Source organism: Acomys minous (assembly GCF_964271855.1).
Source record: "Acomys minous genome assembly, chromosome: 6".
Lineage (NCBI taxonomy): Eukaryota > Metazoa > Chordata > Mammalia > Rodentia > Muridae > Acomys > Acomys minous.
In genome coordinates this window covers 10,006,557-10,030,592 of record NC_140487.1, presented here as the reverse complement: position 1 = coordinate 10,030,592, position 24,036 = coordinate 10,006,557, and the positions used below count along the sequence as shown (strand labels likewise).

The 24,036-nt window shown below is 37.4% G+C and overlaps 1 protein-coding gene across 2 annotated transcripts in view; it reads left to right on the top strand.

Moving 5' to 3' along the window:
• CFTR (CF transmembrane conductance regulator) overlaps nucleotides 1-24,036 on the top strand; it is a 146,869-nt gene that overhangs the window by 106,360 nt on the left and 16,473 nt on the right. For both annotated transcript variants that reach the window (XM_084785182.1, XM_084785181.1), the window contains 5 exons: nucleotides 1,412-1,562; nucleotides 2,990-3,217; nucleotides 6,368-6,468; nucleotides 18,257-18,508; nucleotides 23,865-24,020. In XM_084785182.1, the coding sequence (XP_084641308.1) occupies nucleotides 1,412-1,562; nucleotides 2,990-3,217; nucleotides 6,368-6,468; nucleotides 18,257-18,508; nucleotides 23,865-24,020 (888 nt within the window). The remainder of the gene's footprint in view (nucleotides 1-1,411; nucleotides 1,563-2,989; nucleotides 3,218-6,367; nucleotides 6,469-18,256; nucleotides 18,509-23,864; nucleotides 24,021-24,036) is intronic.

Here is a 24,036-nt window from a genome sequence, read left to right as displayed (position 1 = left end):
CAGGTCTATCATATAAGTATACTAATCTAATATACACTAATAAAATATAACACACTGCAATATAATATAATCATGTACAAACTGGAATGTGGATATCGATCTGAATCTGTCTGCAAACGTATTAAAAATGGTGCTGAGTGATTTTTTGTTTTGTTTTTATGGTCTATTAAGTGTCTTCTGTCAATTTAAAGTTCACCTCAAATCTGGGAGAGCTACTTTTCAAATATTTACCTTACAAATTAGAGTTTTTGACATTTGTGATGGCTTTCAAGTTCTTCGGTGTAGCTTGAACAGTTTTAGCTCTAGTCCTAGAGCTGTTAAAGCTTCACCAAACAGCAAAGCACTCAAAGATTTCCATAGATCTGAGACCAACCCTACTCACTTCCCTGCAAGACAACAACTAGTAAACCAATGGAAACCAGCAGAGAATTACCATAAGGAAGTTACACTAAGTTGCTTGTAAAAATGACACACGCTTGCTGTACATCTATCTGGTAAACACCAGTGAGATGTACTGAGTTTACATACTAATTCTAATTTTCATGGAGGTAATATAGTGAGCTGTCTGATTGGATAGGCAAAACTCATTTCGATAGTATGGATAGGAAAAATGCTTAATTTCAAATTAAATCCATCCTTTATAATCTTTTTGAGTTATTAGAGTATCTCCAGTTGTTACAACAGCAGTTGAGTTGAGAAGGGAATATGGAAAGTTAGGATCAGAAAAGTGGGCTTGCCTATATGACTAAACCTATATCTAAAATAAGTATTTGAAACTCAAAATGTCCTGCTAAGAATGTTCCATTTTAAAAATTTATTTATTTATTATTATGTATAGAGTGCTCTGCCTGCATGTACACCTGCAGGCCAGAGGAAGGCATCAGATCACATTATAGATGGTTGTGAGCTGGGAATTGAACTCATGACCTCTGAAAGAACAGTCAGTGCTCTTAACCGTTGAGCCATCTCTCCAAACCCCAAGAATATTCCATTTTAAAGAACCCTCCTAACAAAATCACAAAATATATCATTTATAGTAAAATTTCAAAAGTTTAATTTTTCAAAAGACTAGATAAAGAAAATCATATTCATTTAAAATTTACTTTTTATACAGTTTATAACATCTGATGAAAAATATCCTAAGATCAGAGAATACCATCTAAAGTTTCAACAATTTAAGTATCAGCAAACTACACAATTTTAAACACTGTTTTAATATAACCTACAGAATCTGCCTTTGAGCTAGTACCTTCCTCATAGGATGCACATTTATTATTATTGTTATTGTTGTTGTTGTTGTTGTTATTATTATTATTATTAAAGCAGAGTGCAAGAACATGTGTAAATACAACCTTGTCCACCTTGCAAAGTAAAAACCTCACTCACCACCATGTGTTCTTTGACCCCACAGTTGCTGTTCATTGTGGTTGGAGCTATAATAGTCGTCTCAGTTTTACAGCCCTACATCTTCCTAGCAACTGTGCCAGGGCTGGTAGCCTTTATTTTACTGAGGGCGTACTTCCTGCATACCTCCCAACAGCTCAAACAGCTGGAATCTGAAGGTACCACATGGGGTGGATTACAAGGTTCCCCTGGAGTTAGGGGAACCACAGGAGCTTTTTGTGATTCACTACCATCATCCTACTTTCCAAAAAAAATTTTAATCTTTAATAATAACAGTGATGGGGAGAGAGAGAGAGAGAGAGAGAGAGAGAGAGAGAGAGAGAGAGAGAGAGAGAGGGAGGGAGGGAGGGAGGGAGGGAGGGAGGGAGGGAGAGAGAGAGAGAGGAGAGAGGGGAGAGAGAGAGGGAGGGAGGGGAGAGGAGAGGAGAGGAGAGAGAGTGAGAGAGTGTGTGTGTGCATACTTGTCCATGCAGACAGGTGTGGGGACCAAAGGCTAATGCCAAACTATCTTCATAAATTGCTTCTCTTCTCTTCTCTCCTCTCCCTTTCTACTTTTTTTTTTCAAGACAGGGTTTCTCTGTGTAACCTTGGCTGTCCTAGATTTGCTTTGTAGACCAGGCCAGGATCTTACAGCAGTCTGCCTGCCTCTGCCTCCCGAGTGCTGGGATTAAAGGCGTGCACCACCACGCCTGGCTTCCCATTCTTTGTTTTTATGAGTTACTCACAGATCCCGAAGCTTGCTGTTTAGGCCAGGAAGGCACCAGGTCCCTGAATAGCTGCACTACAGATATTCAGTACTGGCCCACTGTCTTACATGTTTGTCTGGAATCTGATTCAAGCCCTGTGCTTGTGTAGCAAGCATATGCCCCGCCGAACTCTCCCCATGCCAGCAATGATTTTTGAAATGTGTAATAGAACTTATAAAGTACACATGGATTGATTTTTTCAATTAATAAGACTTTGTTTTGGCTTTCAAAGAAGCATATAACCTTACCATGGTTATCATAGACATAATTTCTTACATTGTTCAAAGTAAAAAGAAAATAGCAATGCTAATGTTCCTCAGAATTTCTTCCAGATTTCAAGTGAAAACAGACAGAATTCTTCCCTTTGACTTACTGTCTTCAGACCTTTTCTTAACGTCTTAGCTTCTTTTTGTTAATCTTTGCTTGAGATCTTTAGGAAGCATCTCTTTCAGAAAAGGCTTTGGTTGAGGGGCTTTTTTTTTTTTTTAAGAAAATAAACTTAAAGTGTGTTTCTGCTTTGAGTCAATTCACAGAATTCTTCATTGAAAGACTTCGAAAATTGACTGTTCTCAGCAGTTAGTAATTTAGGATTAACCAAGTAGTGACTATTGTTTTCCAAGAAATGTGAGTTAACAAGGAGAACGGTTCTGTGCTGTTATCACCCATGGTTGGCGGGTGAAGGGGAAGGGCCATACATAACAGTAAGCCCTTGAGAGCCCCTAGTGCCACTGATGCTTACAAAGAGGTTACTCTTAAGTTAATCTTTGTCAGAAACATGGTAATAGAAATTCTATTGTATATTACAAGCTTGACATGTTCTCCTATGGGGTGATTCACAGGCAGGAGTCCAATCTTCACCCACCTTGTGACAAGCTTAAAAGGACTCTGGACACTTCGAGCCTTTGGACGCCAGCCGTACTTTGAGACTCTCTTTCACAAAGCTCTGAATTTACACACTGCCAACTGGTTTATGTATCTGTCAACCTTGCGCTGGTTCCAAATGAGAATAGACATGATTTTTGTCCTCTTCTTCATCATTGTTACCTTCATTTCCATTTTAACAACAGGTACTGTGAACTTATTATTGTTAAACTTTGAGCATTTGGGTTAACATTTTATCAATGAATAAAATGCTTTATTTTTACATTAAAATTTAGATGTTTTTTAATTTTTAATTTTTTAAAAATTTAGATGTTTTAAAATAAACTTCTGGAGCTTATTAACCAGTACAAGTAAATTATTTGCATTTCTATTGTTTTGTTTCCAAATAACTGATTTGGCTTAAAGGATTATATAGTATTTTCCCTAGTTTTATTCACTGTTGTAAAAATAATGACATTGAGTCCAATAGGAAAAATGTGATTGACAGGAAAAAAGTTTCTTCATGCTAATGTTGACAAAAGGTCAGACATCAAAGTTAGTAAAAAGAAAATATAAAAGATATCTCTGAATGGTGGAATGTGTGCACTTGTGCATGTTCATGAGCACACACACACATACACACACACACACACACACACACACACACACACACACACTATCCTTTCATCTTCCTGTAAAATTTCTTCTATTTTAACAACTACTTGTTGGTAAAATTCTGTGTCTAATATGGATTTTGAATGAATAAAAATTGCTACAGAAATAAAACAAAAGGGCATTATGTTTTAAAAACAAAGGCTCTGAAATTTAAGATCTTTGAGTGAAAAGCACAAAGTATGTCACAATAAGAAAAAAAATTATACATATAAATGACTACCTCTATTTTAAGGTGTTAGATTTCTGAGTCAAAATCTACATATAAAAGATTATATATTATATATGTGGCAAAAGTTCAGAGTGAATGCCACACCAATGCCAGATTTTCAACATTATTTGATTGTAAGAACATAATTACTCAACACCAAATGAGGCACCCTGGACAAGTTATCAGAGGCCTCATGCAGGTTCAGGGTGAGTGTCACACTTGGTTACCTGGACCAACCAGAACAGGCGCTTCAGTGTCAGGCACAGGCAGGCTTCTGTCTCTGTAGCAGATAGTGGCCTGTGTTTACTTCCTTGTATAGATGCTTCAGTTCTTTCTGTGTCTCGGGGTCTCTCTCTCTCTCTCTCTCTCTCTCTCTCTTTCTCTCTCTCTCTCTCTTTCTTTCTGTCTCTCTCTCTTCCCCTCCCCCTCTCTCTCCATTTCCCCCTTTCCCCCTCTCCCCTTCCTCTCTCTCAGAATATTAGTTGTCTTCATTTAACAGGACCACGTCACATGAACTTCATATGGCTTCTCCACTCTGCCTCTTGAGTTAGCAGTAGAGATCCGCTGTCTAATTATAAAGTCCTAGAGAGAACAGAAATCAGATTCCTTTTGGATTGGGGCCTTCTGGAGATAATGCAGCTGCTGAGAGAATGCTCAGCTTCCCATTCGTTGCCTTCTCCATGTGTCGCTTGGAAATGATTCTATGAAAAGAATGTAAATGGGTAGGCATATTTGTGAATTTTTAGAAGTACAGTCATCTTGAGATCTTAAAAATAATTTAAGGAGCAAAGTTTTGATTATTTTTATATAAGCTAGTTGAAAGGGGATTAAAGATGACTAAATTACACATATTAAGACTTATTAATAACCTCAGTACTCAGGGAGGCAGTGGCAGGTAGATCACTGAGTTCAAAGCCAGCCTGGTCTACAGAGGACAGCCAAGGATATACAGAGAAACCTTGTCTTGAAAAACCAAAAACAAACAAACAAATAAACAAACAAAAAAGCCAAAACAAAACAAAAAAACAGAAGCAAAAACAAAAAACACTTAATAAGTCACTCAAGCCTAAGGTCAGTGTCCAAAAACATTGAAGTCAGCATAGTACACAACTTCCAGTTGGGATGAGAAGCACAGCTCAAGAACCCAGGCATTACTCCTTTATTGATCTTATTGACCAATAAATGATATTAACTTAATTCCCTTATATGTACAGACACACACTAGTATGCCTCCCATAGTAATGAGTCTAATAATTTGTGCAAAACAGTATAGTCTTGTCTGTAATAAATGTCCAGTAACTATTATATTGCTTGTTGTTATTGCATTTTTTACTTTCTTTTTAGCCTTCAGAACAAAAAGTGTACCGGGGCCCTGTATGAACTTCTAACAGTTTTCAATACATTGTTTGATGCTAACAAAGTGGATATTTGCTGTCTATGGTGCACCTAATTTGGAGAAAATGTAAACCTGAAAATTTCAGTCAGCAATAGGAAGGCTTTTTATCTCTGTGTTTAACTTTATAATTCTTTAGTGCAACATTCCAGCACTATCAGTTGGGACATGATAACCTGAAATAATAATAATTCTTGAGCATTTACCTTGGAAATTTTTGTGGTGATAATTCCGAAATTTTAAATTTTAATTAATTGTTCTTCCTGATCCTAAAATAAATTTACTCTAAAACTCCAGGTTAGCACTGTTCTTTTCAGACATATTAGTCTATTTTCTTCTTTCTTGTAATATAATTAGCAAGCATCTCTCTTAAGTGGCTGACATTAGTGTTCTGACTGCCTGGTGACACACAAAGTCTACTTTCTTCCGGACAGCCTCTGCTTAGCTAAGTAGTGACCCTTGCAAATGTGCTAAGCATATCTGCCTCTGCTATTCAAGTACATGTGCTCTCCTTTGACTTTTTGTAGAGGGTATCATTTGGACCTGCAGCTTGTTTCCCCATCTGTTGTTCAATCAGAATTTGTTGTTATTGTTATATGCAACACATTACATACAATTATGTCACATACCCAATAGCAAAAGTACCTTCAGGACCTAAACAGCACTTAAAAGTGGCACTCAAAGAAAGAATAGGCAGGCTACCAAGATGAGACTTGATAGCCTGTGACCATAAAGTGGGGGAGGAGATCCCCCTCAATCATGGACCTAGGCGAGGGCAATAGGGTGGGAGTGGGAGGGAGGGAGGCATGAGAGGATACAAGTGATGGGAGAACAATTGAGTTGTAATCTGAATAAATTAATTAATAAAAAAAGAAAAAGAAAAAAAGTGAAACACTTTCCCAGTATTCAGTCACTATTTGATTTTAAAAACTGGTTGAAAGCCTACTCTATGAGGGCATGTGGAGTCACTAATATCAGCATTAAATTTAAATTTATTGACATACAATGAGAGATATGAGTAAAGTAATTCACAGAGGAGAGCAGTGCCATGCACTTTGTTGAACCCTCTTTCCTATCTAGGTGACGGAGAAGGATCAACAGGCATCATCCTCACCTTGGCTATGAATATCATGAGTACTCTGCAGTGGGCCGTAAACTCCAGTATTGATGTGGATAGTTTGGTAAGTTATTATTTTTAATTTTATGAAAAGTCAAGAAAATAAAAAAACAAAAACAATTGCTAATAACATCAGGGCTGTACGTATCATCCAGTTTAAGAAATAAATGTTAAGGTAAGTTTAAGGACATAGTGCATCACACATTAAGCTGTGGCATGATCTGTCTTCCTTCCTCATGGGTCATCACTGTGAACATTTGTGCACATGTGTCTTTGCCCAGGAGTTTTCCAAAGCAAATGCCAGGGGTGGACTGAATTACTGGGAATAGAATTTCCCTAAACTCAACTTTACTGATGCCAAATTACTCCCTGGCCTGTTGTGCTAGAATATACTTCCACCACGAGAGCATGTATATACTCCCAGCAATACTTCCTATTCAGACATTTTAAAGTTTGCCAGTCTGATGAGTGTGAAGTAACTACTGAAATGTCAGGATAACTTAATACCCATTCATTGTTGACCATTTGGATTGTTTGTTTGTTTGTTTGTTTGTTGTTTTTCCTTTCTATTAAGTGCCTGTTCATGTTGTTGACTTACTTTTCAACTAGATGAGTTGTGTTTGTGTTGATTTGTTTTCCATAACTGACTTGTAGTTTTTCTTGAATCCTGGATCAGTTGCCAGTTCTATGTATTTGAGAGGCCCTGGAGCCAGTGGCTTTACACATAGTGTCGCTTAATGAAAGGAAATATTGAATCCGATAGAGAGTATTTTATTAATCTTTTCCTTTATAGCTTGTACATTTGGTATCTTATTTAAGAAATCCTTCCGTTTGTTAGGTTTCCACCTTCAGCAGCCTGACACTTTTCATGGTGTCCTTGTCTTATTTTGACAATGTCTAGTCTCAGTGGTTGTTCCCTCGTAAGTGTTTGTCATTGTTCCTCCCCTTTGTGCTTCATTGATGTTGTCTTGCATTTGTGTATTTTGTGTAATTAAAGACCATATTTTGGCTTATTGTATCTTCTACCACAGACTGAGATCCAGGAGTGATATTTTTGTGCTAAAATGGTGTCAAGAACTACTAACTCCACAATGGCCAGGGTGAGAAGTGAAAGGATACTAGATAGATTTCCCTATTTATAATTTAATAAAAGGCATATTTTCAGTTAGATGATAGAATTGGCTTTAAAAATTCATCACTGACTTCTTTTTAAACTTTTTATTACATTTACTTGTGTAATAAATAATGTAAAGTTAAGGATGTCTATTCCATAGCGTGAATGTAGAGTTCAAAGGAAAACTTGTGGAGGTCAGTTCCCTCTTTTCACCATGTGGGTCCTAGAGACTGAACTGAAACCATCATTTGGCTTAGCAGCAAGTACCTCTACCTGCTGAGCCATCTTTGCTGGCCCACCATTGAATCTTAAGCCTTTGAACTACATTCATCCATTCATTATTTCATTCTCTAAGGTCTAGAGTTCCCAGTTAAGAATCATCGTACAACTCCATTTAATTACATTTTCAGACACACATTCATGTGATGATAAAATTTCCTTAATCAAATTTTCTCATAACAAAAATCATAAATACGTCTCAAGGGAAAAACCTAAAATCTTTTAAAGCCTCTTTTTGTCACTGTGTCTTTATAGTTTACTGAGGTATCTTAATAATTCCTTGAAATAGTTTTCTTGATTCTTTTTTTTAGTTAGACCAGTTCTGAGTCTTTTATCCATACTTCTTGGATGCATTTTTGTTTTGAGAGCTCTTATAAAGAGCACTTAAATATGTAGGATGTAGGTAAAGAATATTATGTATGTGCTGTGTTTCTATATTTTTAATTTTTACAACTGTGACTTTATAATTCAAAACTCTTGTGCATATTACCTATTTCTTTCCTTTAAAAATATCTGTTCACCTTGTACATGTAAAATTCCCCTTGCAACATTAATTTTCTGACTTAATGTCATATCCAAACTTTCAACATGGCGACACATCGTTGTCATCTACAGAGTTCATACTCGAGATCTGTACAAATGAGCCACCAAGCCAAGTCACACCCATGAAAGCAAAGGTTGTCAGTAAGTTTAGGATTTCGTGTGGGGCTTCTCTTACAGCTATAGTTGTACAGCCGGATGTGTCCTGGGCACTGTGGGCTGGAAACTCCTGTTGGAACAGCACACAAGGCTGTCACAACCCTTCTCAATACATTTTATTCTATGTGTCTAGTGTCCACGAGAGATACTTTAAGGTATTTAACTTTGCTAGGCTTTTCCATGGGTTGCTAGACTTTGTAGCCTGTTCTTTGCCATTTTATCTTTCATGGTGTATGAAAGGACCTTCACAGGGACCTATTGTGTCTATGATACAGTCTATGAAAAGTAACAGTATTTGCATTTGATTACATTTTCAAAAGTCACCGTCTTTTGTTTGAGATCAAAGAGCACATTTGAGTTTTCATTTCCCTGCCAAGCAATGCTGGTGGGCCTTCCTGGCTGTTTGTGTTCCCTTTCTGCTATTAACTCCCATCATGCTGCTCTTACACTATTGCTAAAACTATTTGGCAGTGCTCTTATTTTCATTTCTTCCTTTGGGAGTCAGAGAGGAGAAAGACTGAGCAGGGTCTGCAGACTTCATATCCACATGATGTAACACCAAGGTCTTACATCCCTAAGCCAGTGTGATGTCATTTTACCTTACTGAGTTTTTAAATACATTTAGAGTGATTCCAGTTTAAAATAGAACAAACACAATGTTTTCTTTGCCACACACTTCATTGTAAAACTAGATACAGGGCCACGCAGGAAGAGTCTTCAGAGTTGGAACAATTACTTCATTTACCCATCTGCCCCAATTTAAACATGGATTCTGACTCACTTTGACTTTGTAGTTGTAAACATGATAGTGTAACTTTTTTTCTTTACCTACCCACAGATCCCTAGCTTTCCTTTTCAACTATTAAATCCAATATCACATAACACAGCTACCTCAAGTTATGTTGTATTTATGATTATATATCTGAAATGATGACACTCAGAACTATCCATCAACCCTTTTATTATGTTTTTGTAATAACTTTTTTTTATTCCCAAAGACAGTTGTTTCCTTTATTCCTGCATCCTTTTAGATGTCATAATAATTCTATTCTTTAAACTCTCAGCCAATGACCTTCCTACTTATCTCACAGAAATAAATGTGTATGACCAGAAATAATTCCCTTACTGCTTTCTACTAGCTGTTTCTTAATGCAGCACACTGCTAGAGCATCTTCCAGTGGACATGACATCTCAGAGCACAAGTTCCTATGCAGGCTTATTGGACCTCTACTCATATTTACTGTCCCTCCATGTCCTTCTGCATAGAAGCAAAACCTGTGTAGCTGCCTGCCCTTGGGGAGATTTATCTTGCTAGTGAATACTCTCATTTGGTCTCTAGTTCCTATTCCAACTGTTTGACCTGTATACAGCAAAACTTATAAAGGGATTAACAGTTATTTTATTTCCATGCCCCATGCACACAGCAACATCTTTGCCATCTGCAATTGCTGAGCAGTATTTTCCATGGATCAATCCTTACACTGTTTCATTTTTCTGCCACCGCCTGGACCCTCATCTCATGTATCTTCTAAAACATCATTTGCATTACAGATGTCTTCTATCTGCATATCTAACCATACGCTTCAAAGCTGTCTCTTGATGAATCACAGATTGATATGTTTAGTATACATCTCTGTATTGCTCTCTAAAAATGTCCAGCTAACATCTTGGTACCTCCTGCATCCATAAAACACACTGCTAGATTTGACATGGTGGGGTATGAATTCCTGTACATCAACTCAGAATACACACAAGATCTTAAGTGACCATTAAAATGACACAAAAATTTTACTCCCTTCATTTGCTTAGAAAGCTAAATACATGCGAGCCAGTAAGGGTGTAAAAGTGGCATTTTAAACTTAGCACTATTAAAGCATCGGGTGACAAAGGAGTTGTTCACACATAATTTCTTCATTTGATAACCATATCCTTCTATCGACCACATAGGAAACAAAAAGTGACCAGTTTAACTATGTGAATGCTACTGCCTTAGTTCTCCAAGAAGACTAGCAGAAAAGCATACCCATTTCCAATAGATGATTGTCCTACTGAACTGAACTCTGTGTCCCTAGTAAAAAGAAGGGAGCCACAAGGTTAAGGACAACCAGCTCACAGGCTTCCATTTAGATCACCGTTAATAAAGTTCCAGAAAGTTCTTGTATGGTTGGTGCAATCTGAGAAGAGTTTTCTGTCAATACAAACTCCCTCTGTTTCTCCTTTGTCCTTTCATCACCTGTGTTTATTTTGGGTTCTACTGAAGATCAAATGACTAATTGTAGAATGAGCAAAGTGGAGTGTGGTGGGAGGAGACAAAAGGAGTTTCTCTTTTCTTCATGACTGCTATTACCAAGTGTTCTTGTAATGAAAGCAGTTTGTGTTATAAGGATCTGACTGAGGAATTAATTTATCCTCTTTGTGATTTGCCTCCTTTTAATGGTAGCTGGAATGTGCTTTGCTGTCGTTCTTACAAGTGGTGTATTTTTCAAGACTTACTACCCATCCATCCACAAAGAGCCTAATATTTCCTTCTGGCTCAGACACTAAAAAGCTGTGTGCCTTTAGGCAAGTCATTGTTCCTCATTTCCAGGACTTATCTTTCCTCTTCTCTAAAATGAAATGGTTTGGTTAAGAATATTTTCAGATTGCTGGCAACTTTGACATTCTCTCTCTCTCTCTCTCTCTCTCTCTCTCTCTCTCTCTCTCTCTCTCTCTCTCTCTCTCTCTCCTCTCTCTCTTCTGAACTCTTCCACATAAAATGTAAACTCTTAATGTATATGTAGAAATTATTCCAGATCTTAGGAAAACCATACACCAACTCCTTCCTGAATGCTGAGCTCCATTGAGCATTAACCTTCAGTTACTACAGCTGATCAAATTTACCTCCGTGTGTTCCTAACTGCCAACGAAGAGTAAATAATAGCATTATATTCTTGAACCTTGAATTAAGAGAAGAAACTTATGAGCTCCCTCAGGAATTGCTGGAGTGTACAAAAATGTGTGATAAGCTTGGACAATTGCTTAGGGCTTCGTGCATGCCACTTTAACTTCCTGGTTTAGATTTTCTCATTTGTACAATGAAAGAATGGATTAGATCATGGGTTATCAGTCTGGCTAAGAAAAAACATGAAGGAAGAAAAAACACTAGAATAAAGCTTCTTTAAGTTCAGAAAGGCCAGTGAAATTAGTTCTTCTGCTGGGGGCAAGGTGACAGGACCTGTTGTCTGTGTTTTGAAATGTGCCCAGGTGATTCTAATGTGTATCTGGGCTTTTAAATCACTGGGTTAAGTGATCTTGCAGATTCATTTTTGCTTTGATTTTCTTTGAGTTATATCACAAGGATTAGCAAACTTTTTCTATTAAGGTTGAAATAGGGAATAGTTTTGGCTTTGTAAGTTTGTGGGCTTATGACACCAACTAACTAACTTTTGTAGGACAAAGTGATAGACGTGTGTGTGTGTGTGTGTGTGTGTGTGTGTGTGTGTGTGTGTGTGTGTATTGTTTCATTATACTTTGGTAATTAATTATTATTATTTTCAGTTTCTTTTTATTTTCAAGGAGTTTTTGGTTTGAGAAAGAGAGGGAGGAAATAGGAAGTTGAGTTGGTAGAGAGGTAGGGAGGAACTAGGGAGAGTAAAGAATAAGTTCAAAATATATTGTATAAAAATATAACTATGTCATTTTAATAAAAACAAGTCTCAAACAACAAATTTTATATCTTATTGATATTTCAATGTTTTTCTCTAAGCATCTAGATTTTGAAGTATTGTAACTTCCCCAAAGCATTCTATCAGTTAGCATCATATTTTTTATGTAGTGTAGATACTTATGTAAACATCATTCATTGGGAAAACACAAAAAATGTTGCTAGTGGTTCCTCCATATGCTACTAATCATAACCCTTAGACCAAAAATGAGCAGAAATATGGCCAATAGGCAATATTCCACTCCATATGCTTATATATTACCTTGACCAGCTACTGTGCATGAGGCCTGTTTGGGGGTGTGGCAGATATACCCAGTGACACTCCATTGAAGAAAACTGATTTTCCCTTTCCACACAAGTGTCAAATAGTTTCTTGGTTAGGGGTGAGACATTCGTGTCCATGCCCCCTTATCTGTGCTGTGATTTTTATCTTGTTTGAACATGTGCAGGTCTTGTGCATACTATCACAGTCTCTGTGGGTTTCCACATGTATCAGTCCTGTCCTTTCTGGGAAATGATGTTTCCTTAGGATCCATCTACCACCTCTGGCTCATACATCTTGCTACCTTTCCTTCCTATAGATCACTCAGCTCTGAGGGGAGTGGCTCTCTCATTCTCTGCACATTGTTCAGTTGTGGATCTTTTTGTTAATTAGTATCAGCTACAAGAAAAGGCTTCTCTGATGGGGCTGAGGGAGGCACTGATCTACGGGTTCAGCATTATGTCATTAAGCATTTTATTTTATATTCTTGTAGCTGAATAATAGTAGTGGGAACCTCTCTACAGCCATGATGTATCTAGTTAGATTATTGCCCACTTTAGCAATGTCAAGTATTCCATTTCATGAACTAGGTCTTAAGTCCAGTGGAATAATTGTTGGTTAGCCCATAACACCTGTGCCACTATTGCACCAGTATATCTTGCCCTGTTACAGTTGCAGGATTTGCATATGGATGATATTGATTATTTTACTTATTTATTTTATGTGTATGGGTGTTTTGCCTGCATCTGTTCACCACATGTATACCTGCTGTCCATGGAGGCTAGTAGAGGGCATTAAACCCCCTCAAACTGGAGTTAAAGACAGTTGTTTGCTGCTATATAGATGTTAAGAATCAAAACTCACATCCTTCCGAGGAGCAGCCAGTGCTCTTTACAACTGAGCCATCTCTCCATCCTCCTCATAATCTTTCTAAAATTAAGGATGACATTTTTGTCTAGTATTGATGAAATTTTAGGTATGGAAACTAATGTCTCTGTTGTTATGACTTTGTAGTGTTTGGCCATTGAAGCATAACTTTCTTATCATGACTTCTAAAGAACCAAGTAAATATAACAAATATTTCTATGAGGCATTTCTGGATTCCTGAAGTGGCTGTGGTGATGTGAATAATTAGCTCATAGATGAACATTGAAATCTAGAGTTATTTTTATGTTGACAGAGTGGCATTACTTGTAAAATAACATCAAGAGGAAGCTATTGAATGGCTTTCTGTTATGGCCATCATCTTACTATCCTGATGCTTAGATTAGTACCTTTAGGCATCATTATAAAGATAATGACATTCAGTTTTAAGGATCAACTCTTCCTAAAGATATTCAGGAGAAAGTGTTGGCTCTTAATGAAATTAATATGCTAACAATTGAAGCAGACGAATCTCAAGCAAACATTTCAGTTTATTGGGTACATCCCAATTTCATAGAATTATGTAGAATTTGTGCTCTTAAATTTTCCCTCCATAATTAAAGAATAGATTCAGTGCTTTAGCACTCGGCTCTCATTTTGTGTTTTGCATTCAAAGTGTGAGAAAAGGTGCTAATCCCTTGCCTAACTTCATTGCAGATTAACTGTAGCCACAGGGGACTTTTCCTTCCTGAGCAGGGTGCCCCACCCTCCTTTCCCCATATCTCTCCTATGCACAGGAAATTGACAAGTATTCTATTTCAGCCTTAATGATGAGTGACAACTTCGTCCTACATCCAGTACCATGGCACCATGGTTCTTACCTATCACATAGAAATGTACAGTAGACATTCTTTCAGAAGGATTAATTGAAATGTACAAGTTACATAAAAGCAAATGGATGAGACCAAAATTAATCAGAGTGTTGTAACTTCTGTCCAACTGAGAAGATGAGATATAAATTCGCAGTCCTGAAGACATGCCTTAACATCCTTGCAGCATTGCCAGTATTACTGCATAGGGGGGAAAACAGAAGCTTTATTAATTAGTAACAAAAGTTTACATGGCTTTATGGTGTTAAACACTAGGTGACCTGAATATTTCATGCTTTGAGTATAAGAAATACTGTGCACAATTACTATAACAATTAGAATGGGTTAATCACCAAACCAGGAGGCATAAGCTTTAGGTTTTCTCACTTGTATAAATCCTATCAGAGATCCTTAGGTGAGTCAGATTCCTGTCACCGTGACAAAATACCTGATGCAAACAGCACGACAAGGTGGAACGTTTGTTTGTCTCATAGTCTCAGAGGTTTCAGTACATGGTTACCTGTCTCTATTTGAGACCTGTGGTGAGGCAGAACACCATGGCAACAGCGCTGTGTGACAGAGGAGGCCTCTTACCTCATGTTAGCCAGGAAACAGAGTGAGGTCATTAGGAAGGTGGATATCCATCAAGGCCCAACCCTCAGGGACCTACTTCCCCTCATATTCTGTACCTCTCAATGTTTCTACTATGTCCCAAAAGCTCCATCCTCTTCAGACCAAGCCTTTATCATTGAGGGACATTTATAACCCAATTTGTAGCAACTAGGTTTGGGGAAAAGGTAGGTTCAAGGGATGTGTAAGATTGCTCATTGCTCAGATGGAGAGAGAGTCATTAGCATGACTAGCATGCCAGGGGCTGCCTCTAGCATTCTCCATTTAGGATGTTGCTAGCTGGAAGTCCTGTTTCCAGGAAAGATGGGCCTTTCACTTTATGACTTGACAATAACAACTTTGTATTTACTTTGATGTGTATAATTGGAGTTTTTCTTTAAAAGGACCTACCAAACTGCTAGAGCTTTCCACAAACCTGAGAACCATTTTTATAGAGGATATGAGTCTTTGACAGTGAAATCAAGCATACAACGAATATTACTTGAAATTTTCTGTAGATAAAATTATTTACTATGTGAGTCCTTTTGTTGAGTAGAGGGTAGAATTCTGGCTAATTCAGAGATCCAACAAGGTCCCAAGTCGAGTTGAGTTGTTACATGCTCCTTTCTGGGCTCTCTGTCTCTCTCGCTCATTAATGTTCCTATCTTGTCTAGAAGAGTTGTCTGGGAGACTTTGTCTTCTTCTGTCTTCTCTGTTGTGGAACTTTTTCCTGGTTTCTTCCATGTCACTTAGGACATCAAGGTTTAGTTATAAGTCAGGATCCCATGTTATTTAAGGCTTCCAAGTTGCCCTTATTCATGGACAGCCTCATTTCATTCCTATATTGTGGACTGAAGAGGCTGACAGTTTCTCAGCCATCCTAAGACTGACTACAACTGCAGATTTTTTTTTTTTTGCAAAAAACATTAAGTCTTCTGTGTTTAGACTGGAGACTTTCATTTTTATAAGAGTTAAAGTCATGGTTTCTTGTCAAAGCTGACACCTGAGCCTGAGCTTAAATGATCAGTGTCTTGGCAGCCATGAATACCTACAGGTATATATATATCTTATGGGGGCCTTGGCCTTTGAAGTTTAAAAGCCAATGTTCATATGAGTAAAAATGCCAAACTTTCATTATGTCTTGGCTATGAAAAGCCATCTTTTGAAACTTAAAGACTAGTATTGACTTCTCTGCTCTGGTTCCTACGTGACTTCCCCAGTTAGAGGCACTGAACATGCTGACAGCCCTCTGATTTAGAGGAATTGGTTAGTGAGTGGCCTATGCCATAATGTCATTTCAGTAGTTACAAAACTGACAATGATGAAAGTGCCTGCACTTGCTACTTTATCTGACTGTCAGAAAATGTCCTAAGATATTGAATTGAGCCACACTTTGCTCTGATGTTATAGAGCATGTTCACTATTAAGAAATAGTGTCTTGGGCAGGGATATTTGATGAGGATAGGAATAGTCAGACCTGGGGGATCATTTTCAGCATTTATACTTTAAAGAACAAGCTACAAACTCTCAATTTTCATGCCCAGTAATTATGTTCCATTTTGCACATATAATATTAATTGTTCTAGATTTGTTCTTCATGGTGACTGTCATTGATGGAGAGTTAAGTTACAATTCTTAGGCCAAAGAAATGTATATTACCTTTCAAAATGGCTAAAACCTAGGTGTTTATTTATTTGTATGTATTTACTCATTATATACTTATTCATGCCTTCATTTATTAATTGTTTGAATAGACAGTATCTACTGCATGTTAACATGTTTTAGAAGTATCTTGAATAAAAGTCATCATAGTTATTTAGAGCAATATTTGGTTTTTTGGGTTTTTTTTTTTTGGTTGAAAAGCTAGACTACCCTGAAAATTAGCCAAATTCCTTTATTTCTGTGTACATCAAAATACACTTTATTAAATATTGTTTTGAAAGATTTATAAATCAGATTGTTGCATTAACTTTTCCTGCAGAAATGTGAACAAACATTTTGCCCCTAACAGACTCTGAAGACAGACCAAAGTAAGAGGTTCATCCAAGTCTGACTTGGTGATAATGAGTTTTCTGGGCTTACCGTAAGCATGGATGGAATGTTACTTACAGGCTGTGTAAACTGTGAAACTGCCTTACACACCATAAATTCAGCTCCATAATGGATGATGACCTCATTGAAGCTGCCTAATGAGTCCTACTCTTAGTTAACATCCCACTTCCTCTTGTCCCATATACTCTAGGGTCTCCCAAGATCACTTACAGCTGAAAGGGAGGGGAAGCAAGAGGGACTGGTGGTTCAAATCCCAGGTGAGGGTCTAGAACTCTACTCTCCTCCCTTTTACTAGGGAGTCTCAAAAGCTCACTATTACCGTAGACCTAGATGTCAGTGTATATTATTCTGCTTACTTTGCCACATGGCCACCAGGCCCAAGGGTATCTCCACTCTAAGATGATGGAATAATTGTGTCATAACAGGAAGGAGAAGCTATTCTACAACCATGGGTCCATATTTAATTGAAAATATAACCTTTATATATGGCCACATTTTGCTTATAATGGAAATTGATTTCAAGTAACTTTTACTAAAAGTGTAAGTTTTTAACTTCCTACCTGTGCAACAATGTAAATTTGGACATTGTAGACTCATTAAAAATTCACTAAGTGCGGGGCGCACTGGTGCATGTCTGTAATCCCAGCATTCAGGGAGACAGAGGCATAGGGATCTCTGTGAGTTTGAGGGCAGCCTAGTCTATAAAGCAAGTCCAGGACAGCCAAGGGTACACAGAGAAACCCTGTCTGGAAAAACAAATCCAAAACAAACTAAATGGTCAGGTGCGGTTGCACACACCTTTAATCTGAGCACCCAGGAAGCAGAAGCAAGCAAATGTCTATGAGTTCAAGGCCAGGATGGTCTACAGAGCAAGTTCCAGGATAGCCAGGGCTACAAAGAGAGGCCTGTTTTGAAAAAAAATTGAGCTAAACATCAGGAGTCTATTCATAACTGAGTTGACACAGAGAATTGTAGAGAGTTGTTAGCAAAAATGGAGAGAAGCACACAAAACTCTGCAGCGGTTTAGAAGTGTGCTACATACTGACTGCACAGAATTGTGCAGTACTCTCAGAGTGGGGAAAATATTTCTCTTTGACATCACCTAGGCCCTTGAGAATATTGTGGTTGTTTGTGTGAACTATGTACCTGAGATTTAAGCAATCACAAAAATAAACACATCTCTATAGAACCCAATTATATAAGTCTTAGTCGATTCACTGCTTAAGCTTTTAATTATATGTAATTATTTCCTGTTACTTCACTGAAAACCCTGTCAAGTAACAAGTGACAGGTAGCTCGCATCATAATTTACAACTTTTTTTTTTTTTAGGTGACATCAAGCTAATTACAGTACTGTCTACAGTTCTCAAGCAAACAAAAATACTGTTGTTTTCATTTCAGATGCGGTCTGTGAGCAGAGTCTTTAAGTTTATTGATATTCCCAAAGAAGAAAGCGAGTGTGCCAAGACAATGAAAGGGCCACATGGGGAAGACTCATCTCACGTTTTAGTTATTGAGAATGAGCATGTGAAGGAAAGTGATGCCTGGCCCTCCAGGGGTGAAATGGTTGTCAAAGACCTCACTGTGAAATACAGAGATGATGGGAACGCCATATTAGAGAACATTTCTTTTTCAATAAGTCCTGGCCAGAGGGTGAGATTTCAATATTGTTTGTTAGTGAGTCCCAACAACCATAGCAATGTCTTAGTAAAAACCATTTGAATAATTATATAATCAATATTCCTTCTATATGGTTGATGGTATTACTGTGCAAAGTCATTATGTTTCATATGAGATTGAAATTACAGAGAATCTATACAATCAGATTATTGTCAATGTGACCATATTTGAAGGTGACTGTACTTGCAAAATATGTAATTAATTGCAGATTTTCCAGCTGAAGATGTCGTTAAACATGTAACATATGCCCAAAATACAACCATCACTATGAACAGTAGCAACAAATTGGTTGATCATCACAGTGTAACTTTATCCAACCCTTAATTAATCTATATGAAATGTTAAACGTCAGTGACTTTCTTATGAGCAATGAGTAGTTATGTCTTAGTTCCTTGGACTGCCCTGCCAGTCACTCACTGTAGACCATGAGCATCGAGAGTGGTAGGCACAAGTGCAGTTGTGCGTGCAGCTTGTTCCTGCCTTTGTTCCTTACTCTTCTCTTTATCCCTAATTTTCTTTTCAATTCTTTCTGTCACTGTTACTGTTTTATGATTCAAGGTCTTTCTCTTCTCTTAGCATAGTAATTCTACTTTTCTGAATTTTTAAAGTTTTCTCTAGTGTTCACAGTATATATTTACAGTGAGTCCAAGTCCAGTTTTAAACAGTAACGGCATAACGTAAATAGCACCAGTACATTATAGTCCCAGTTTCTCCCTCCTGTGTTTTATATTCTCTCCATGGTTCTTCGTGTGTATTCACAGGTCATAGGTGAGCAGATGCATGTTTCCCGTTATAGCTACTGAGAGTAAGAACAGTACGAGTTTTCGTTTTGCTGTTGCTTTATTTACTTCCTAAATGGTTCCTTTATTCATTAAGATGCAAGTTTGAAAATTCGTATAGATCTGAGTTGCATCTTTCCTTTTCTCTGAAGAACTTCTCCTAACCTATCTTTAAAGGTAAGCCTAATGGCTATGCACCGCCTCTGGGTGTGTTTGGAGATTTCTTTCCTTCACTTTTGAAAGACAACTTCACAAGGTATACATACACTCCTAGTTTGAGGCAGTCTTACTTTTCCTCCTTTCCTCCACTCATTTCCTGATTTGGTGGTGTCCATAAGGATATAAGTAATTCTTATTTCAGTTTTTAATAAGTAATGTCGTTTTTTCCTCTGGTGTTCTTCAAGAGGTTTTCTTTAATAATTTTTGAGGTTTTGAGATAATGTGCTGTAGTATGGTTGTTGGCGCCTTGAGCGATATTTTGCTTATTTTTCTTTGAACATGTACTTTGAGGGAAGCTTCTTAGTAACTGTTGTTTGAAATAGTCCCCTCTATCCTTTCCAGCCTTCTTTCCTCCTCCTTTCCTTCCTTCCTTGTTCTTTTATGTCTTCTTTTACTTTCTAACATTTACTTTGTATATAAGTTACACTTTTCCTAGTTGTGCGATGATTCTTGGATATTCTGGATTTTTTGCTGAGGCATTTTTGATATTGGCTACTTTTATTAACATATCCTCAAGCACAGTGGTTCTTTCCTCAAACATATGTAAACTATTGATCGTTAGCTCATCAAGGCATTCTCCTTCTTTGTTGTACACTTTTTGCTATAGCTTTAGGATTGTCTTAGAATGACCTCATTCTGTTTGCTAACAAACCATCTGTTACTATGTGCTAATTTTTCATTAATTATAGTTATTTTATATTCCCAGTCTATAAATCACAGTGTCTTTTTCACATCTGGCTTTGTTCTATCCTAATATTGTTTGTTTATATACTTTTTTCTCTCAACATGTTTCATAATTTTTTCTTAAAAGGTAAACATATATGATGTGCTTAGGAAAGGGGCCTGTGATAATAGGCTGTTAGTAATATCTTCAACTGTGGGTTTGTAAATGCCACCAGATTATCACCCCTTTAGGTAGTAAAGAATTGTTAGAGTTGCCTGGCACTAAATATTTCTATTTCCTAAAATCAATTGGGATCTAGAAAGAATCTCTACTAAGTTAGACATGATAAAATAGCCTCCTCACTCAAGAACAGGTTTTAAATAGAAGACAGTATTCCAACCATTCCGAGATTGGTCACCCTCTTGTGTGGGTGCGTAAAACCTAAGAGACAGTCCTCTGGTCTTCTTGGGAGGTCACTGGAGGGTACCTGGCATTGCTTCCTTCTCCAAGTCCACAGTGAGCCAGAGATGTTTTTTCAGTAGAGTTCTGGTACTGGCTTGCTCAAGGTTTCTGCTTGCTGTTTCAGGCTGGTAAATTGTGACTGTCTGAACCTGCTTGTTTTTTTTCTCCAGTCATGGGGGGAATAGTGGTTTGCTCTGTGGCTTTACCTATCTGAAAGAAAATTTGTTGCTCAGCTTCTTACTTTAAATGGAGTGACCTGCAAGTTAGTGGTGGCACACACCTTTTAATCCCGGCACTTGAGAGCAGAGGAAGATGAATCTCTGTGAGTTCAAGGCCAGCCTGATCTATAGATTGAGTTCCAGGACAGCCAGGGCTACACAAGGAACCCTGTCTTTAAAAAGAAAAGAAAAAGAATATTGATGTTCTCATCAAATCAACATGCCTGCATACATGTTTGATTTCTTAAACATATACTACATTCTGCCTTTAGGAGATCTGGTATGAGACTGCTGAATCATTTAATAATTTGAGTAGTCCATCTTATCTTATAATAATAATAAACAGGTATATAAACATATTAAGAGTCTCAGTTATAATCACCCCATGAATCTAAGTTTCATTTGACTGGCTATCTTGGTTTCTGGAGACCACAAGGAAATGGGATAATTATAGTGCATTTTCCTCTGCCATTAAAGTGCAGGTAAGGTGCTTTAAAGAGACCGCACCACCACTGCAGTACTCATGACACAACGCAGTTCCTGATTGGACCCATTCAACGCTGACTAGCTTTCCAGACCATAGTTTGATTTCTCTTGATCCTAAATTTGCAGAGGTGAGGTGTTTTGAAGCTACTTATAAAACAAAACAAAACAAAACAAAAACAACAAAAAAACCATTGACTTGTACTTAGGATATGTCTTAGAAATTTATTTGCAGGAAGTGTTCTTACAAATAAGAAGGTAATATGTGACAGTTATCACATTTATCACAATTATCAACAAGATGACTTTGTTAGGGTATAAACCAATTAGATTTCCTGGCTGTTAAAAACTTGTCAGACATAATTCATCCCGTACTTTGATGTGAGAAAAGTGGAGCAGTAGCCACAGGGTTTAAAGCTAAAGAATTTATTAATTGCCTCTCAGCACAGTATTATGTCAATATAAGAAATGAGCTCTCTGAAAATTTCAGTATTTCCTTCTGGAAGAAATACAGTGTGGTCATTTACCCTACGAGGGATTCATACTTTAAGGTGCTTTCTACGAAATATCCTTAATATACACTACGATATCACTTTCTTCTGTTGAGGTTCACTTTTTTTCATCCTATGCGTCACCTATACTGACATATTCTGATTTCTTAATTAATGCTTTAATGCAGTGTTGGAAAAATCATGACAAATGGTGAATATGTATGTGTACAACACGTGCTAGTGCAGAAATGGAAACATGCAATGTGGAAGTCACTGAACCAAATTAAGTAATTCTATTACCTATTTGTAAGGTGAAATCAGTCTATATGTTCATTTATTTGCTCATCTTTCTGACTATCTTCCAGTCAACCCCAGTAACTTTTCATTGAGAACTTTCTTTATGCCAAGTGCACATCGGTCCACCTATCCGTTCATTCTTCCATTCAGCCTTTTTCCCATATTTACATCCTCCAATCTGTCAGCTAATACAAGTGTCCATTGTCTAAGCTCACCATTATCCCAGATGGAGAAACTGGAAAAAGACTGGGTAAACTATGCAGCCTTTGTTGAACTTATATTCTTTATATAAACCCAAGAAATAGAGAAATTATTACAAAATTCTTTTGTATAACATCTGTTTGATCATATTTTCCCAAGAACAAAAATTTATGAAAATTACCCTGTAGAGCTCCTTTGATAGTTAGGAAGGCAATTATTCCTGCCATTATTCTTATATTTTTGGTAGCGAGCCTAGCCTTTAATGGCCGAGCCATGTCTCCAGCCCCTTGCCATTATTCTTTACCGGCTCATCACAAAGGCCCACGTTATTACCAAGTTACCTATAAATTCCCAGCAAGTTACTCTTAATATTTCATTTATTGTGGCCTATGTCATAGTTTGATTTTGTAAGTTATTGCTAGCCTACAATGAAATAAGTATACAACCTGCAATTTAGAAATTCATTTTTATAATATACTTAAAGTGCTAATTTGAAGTGTATTTTTTAAAAAGACAATTCTTCACTAATCAAATATATGTGAAGAGCACTTTTCAAAAAGACGATTTTTCTCTCCAAAGCTGTCAGAAGATAGGAAATAAAGGAGCACTGTGAACAGGATGAAACACATTTTAAGTGCTGCAGATACACAGCCGTTCATTCTTGGCTAGTTAATGGTTTCAGGGAGCTAAGCTTATATTAGAACAAAGAGTGTGCGCTTTAAGGGCTCCCTAGACTGCTGCGCTCATGTAATAGGAAGCAACCTCAATTCTACGCTGTACTCTTGCAGCTGTGATCTTTGGGTAGTGAGAAGAATTTCCTTAATATCCCTTTTTCCTTCCTGAAGTTTCCTTCCTGCCGGAAAGATTATGTGTTAGCATTTGATTTGAATATTTCTGAAGAGCTGAGTGATATTGAAACTTTAGCTCAATGTGCATTCTGTGGAAATATTTAATGAAAATATTCTTATATAATCAGGCCTTAACTTGACACTGCTTAATTTCTTAGGGGTAGAATCCCTACCCTACCCCCCTTTAATGCTGTGGCCCAAACCCAGGACTTGTATATACTAGAAAAATGGTGGCTGGCTCTACCAGTGAGGAAACAAATTAAGTCCAGGGACAATAACTAAATGTTCGGCCTATTTTGGGCCAATTTTCATGTTTGTATCCATGTTTAAAAAGTACCTCAGGCTATGCATTCCTGCTTCCGGTTTGAGCCCGGAACTTATGTGCATCAACTTATGTGATTTTTACTTTTCCTTAACTCACAATTGACACTTCTAGCCCTTTTCTCATTAGTAAAAGTTAGTGGTCAATGACGTCAGCAGCAGGAGTTTAACTGTGTAGGCCAGTTTCTGACTTCAGCTCCAGATTATTCTTCTGTGTACTGATGAGGAGACTGTGCGAAAAGGCTGAAATGAACATGCAACAACAGAAATGATCCCACTGGTTGTAGGTAAAGCGATGTAGTGTGCTATCCTTGTCGCAAGAGTAACTCAACCTGTTTCATCCTAGGTTGGCCTCTTAGGAAGAACTGGCTCCGGCAAAAGTACCTTGCTGTCAGCATTTTTACAGTTGTTGAACATTAAAGGTGATGTACAGATTGATGGTGTCTCATGGAATTCAGTGACCTTACAAGAATGGAGGAAAGCTTTTGGAGTGATAACACAGGTGAGCACAAAGTTGT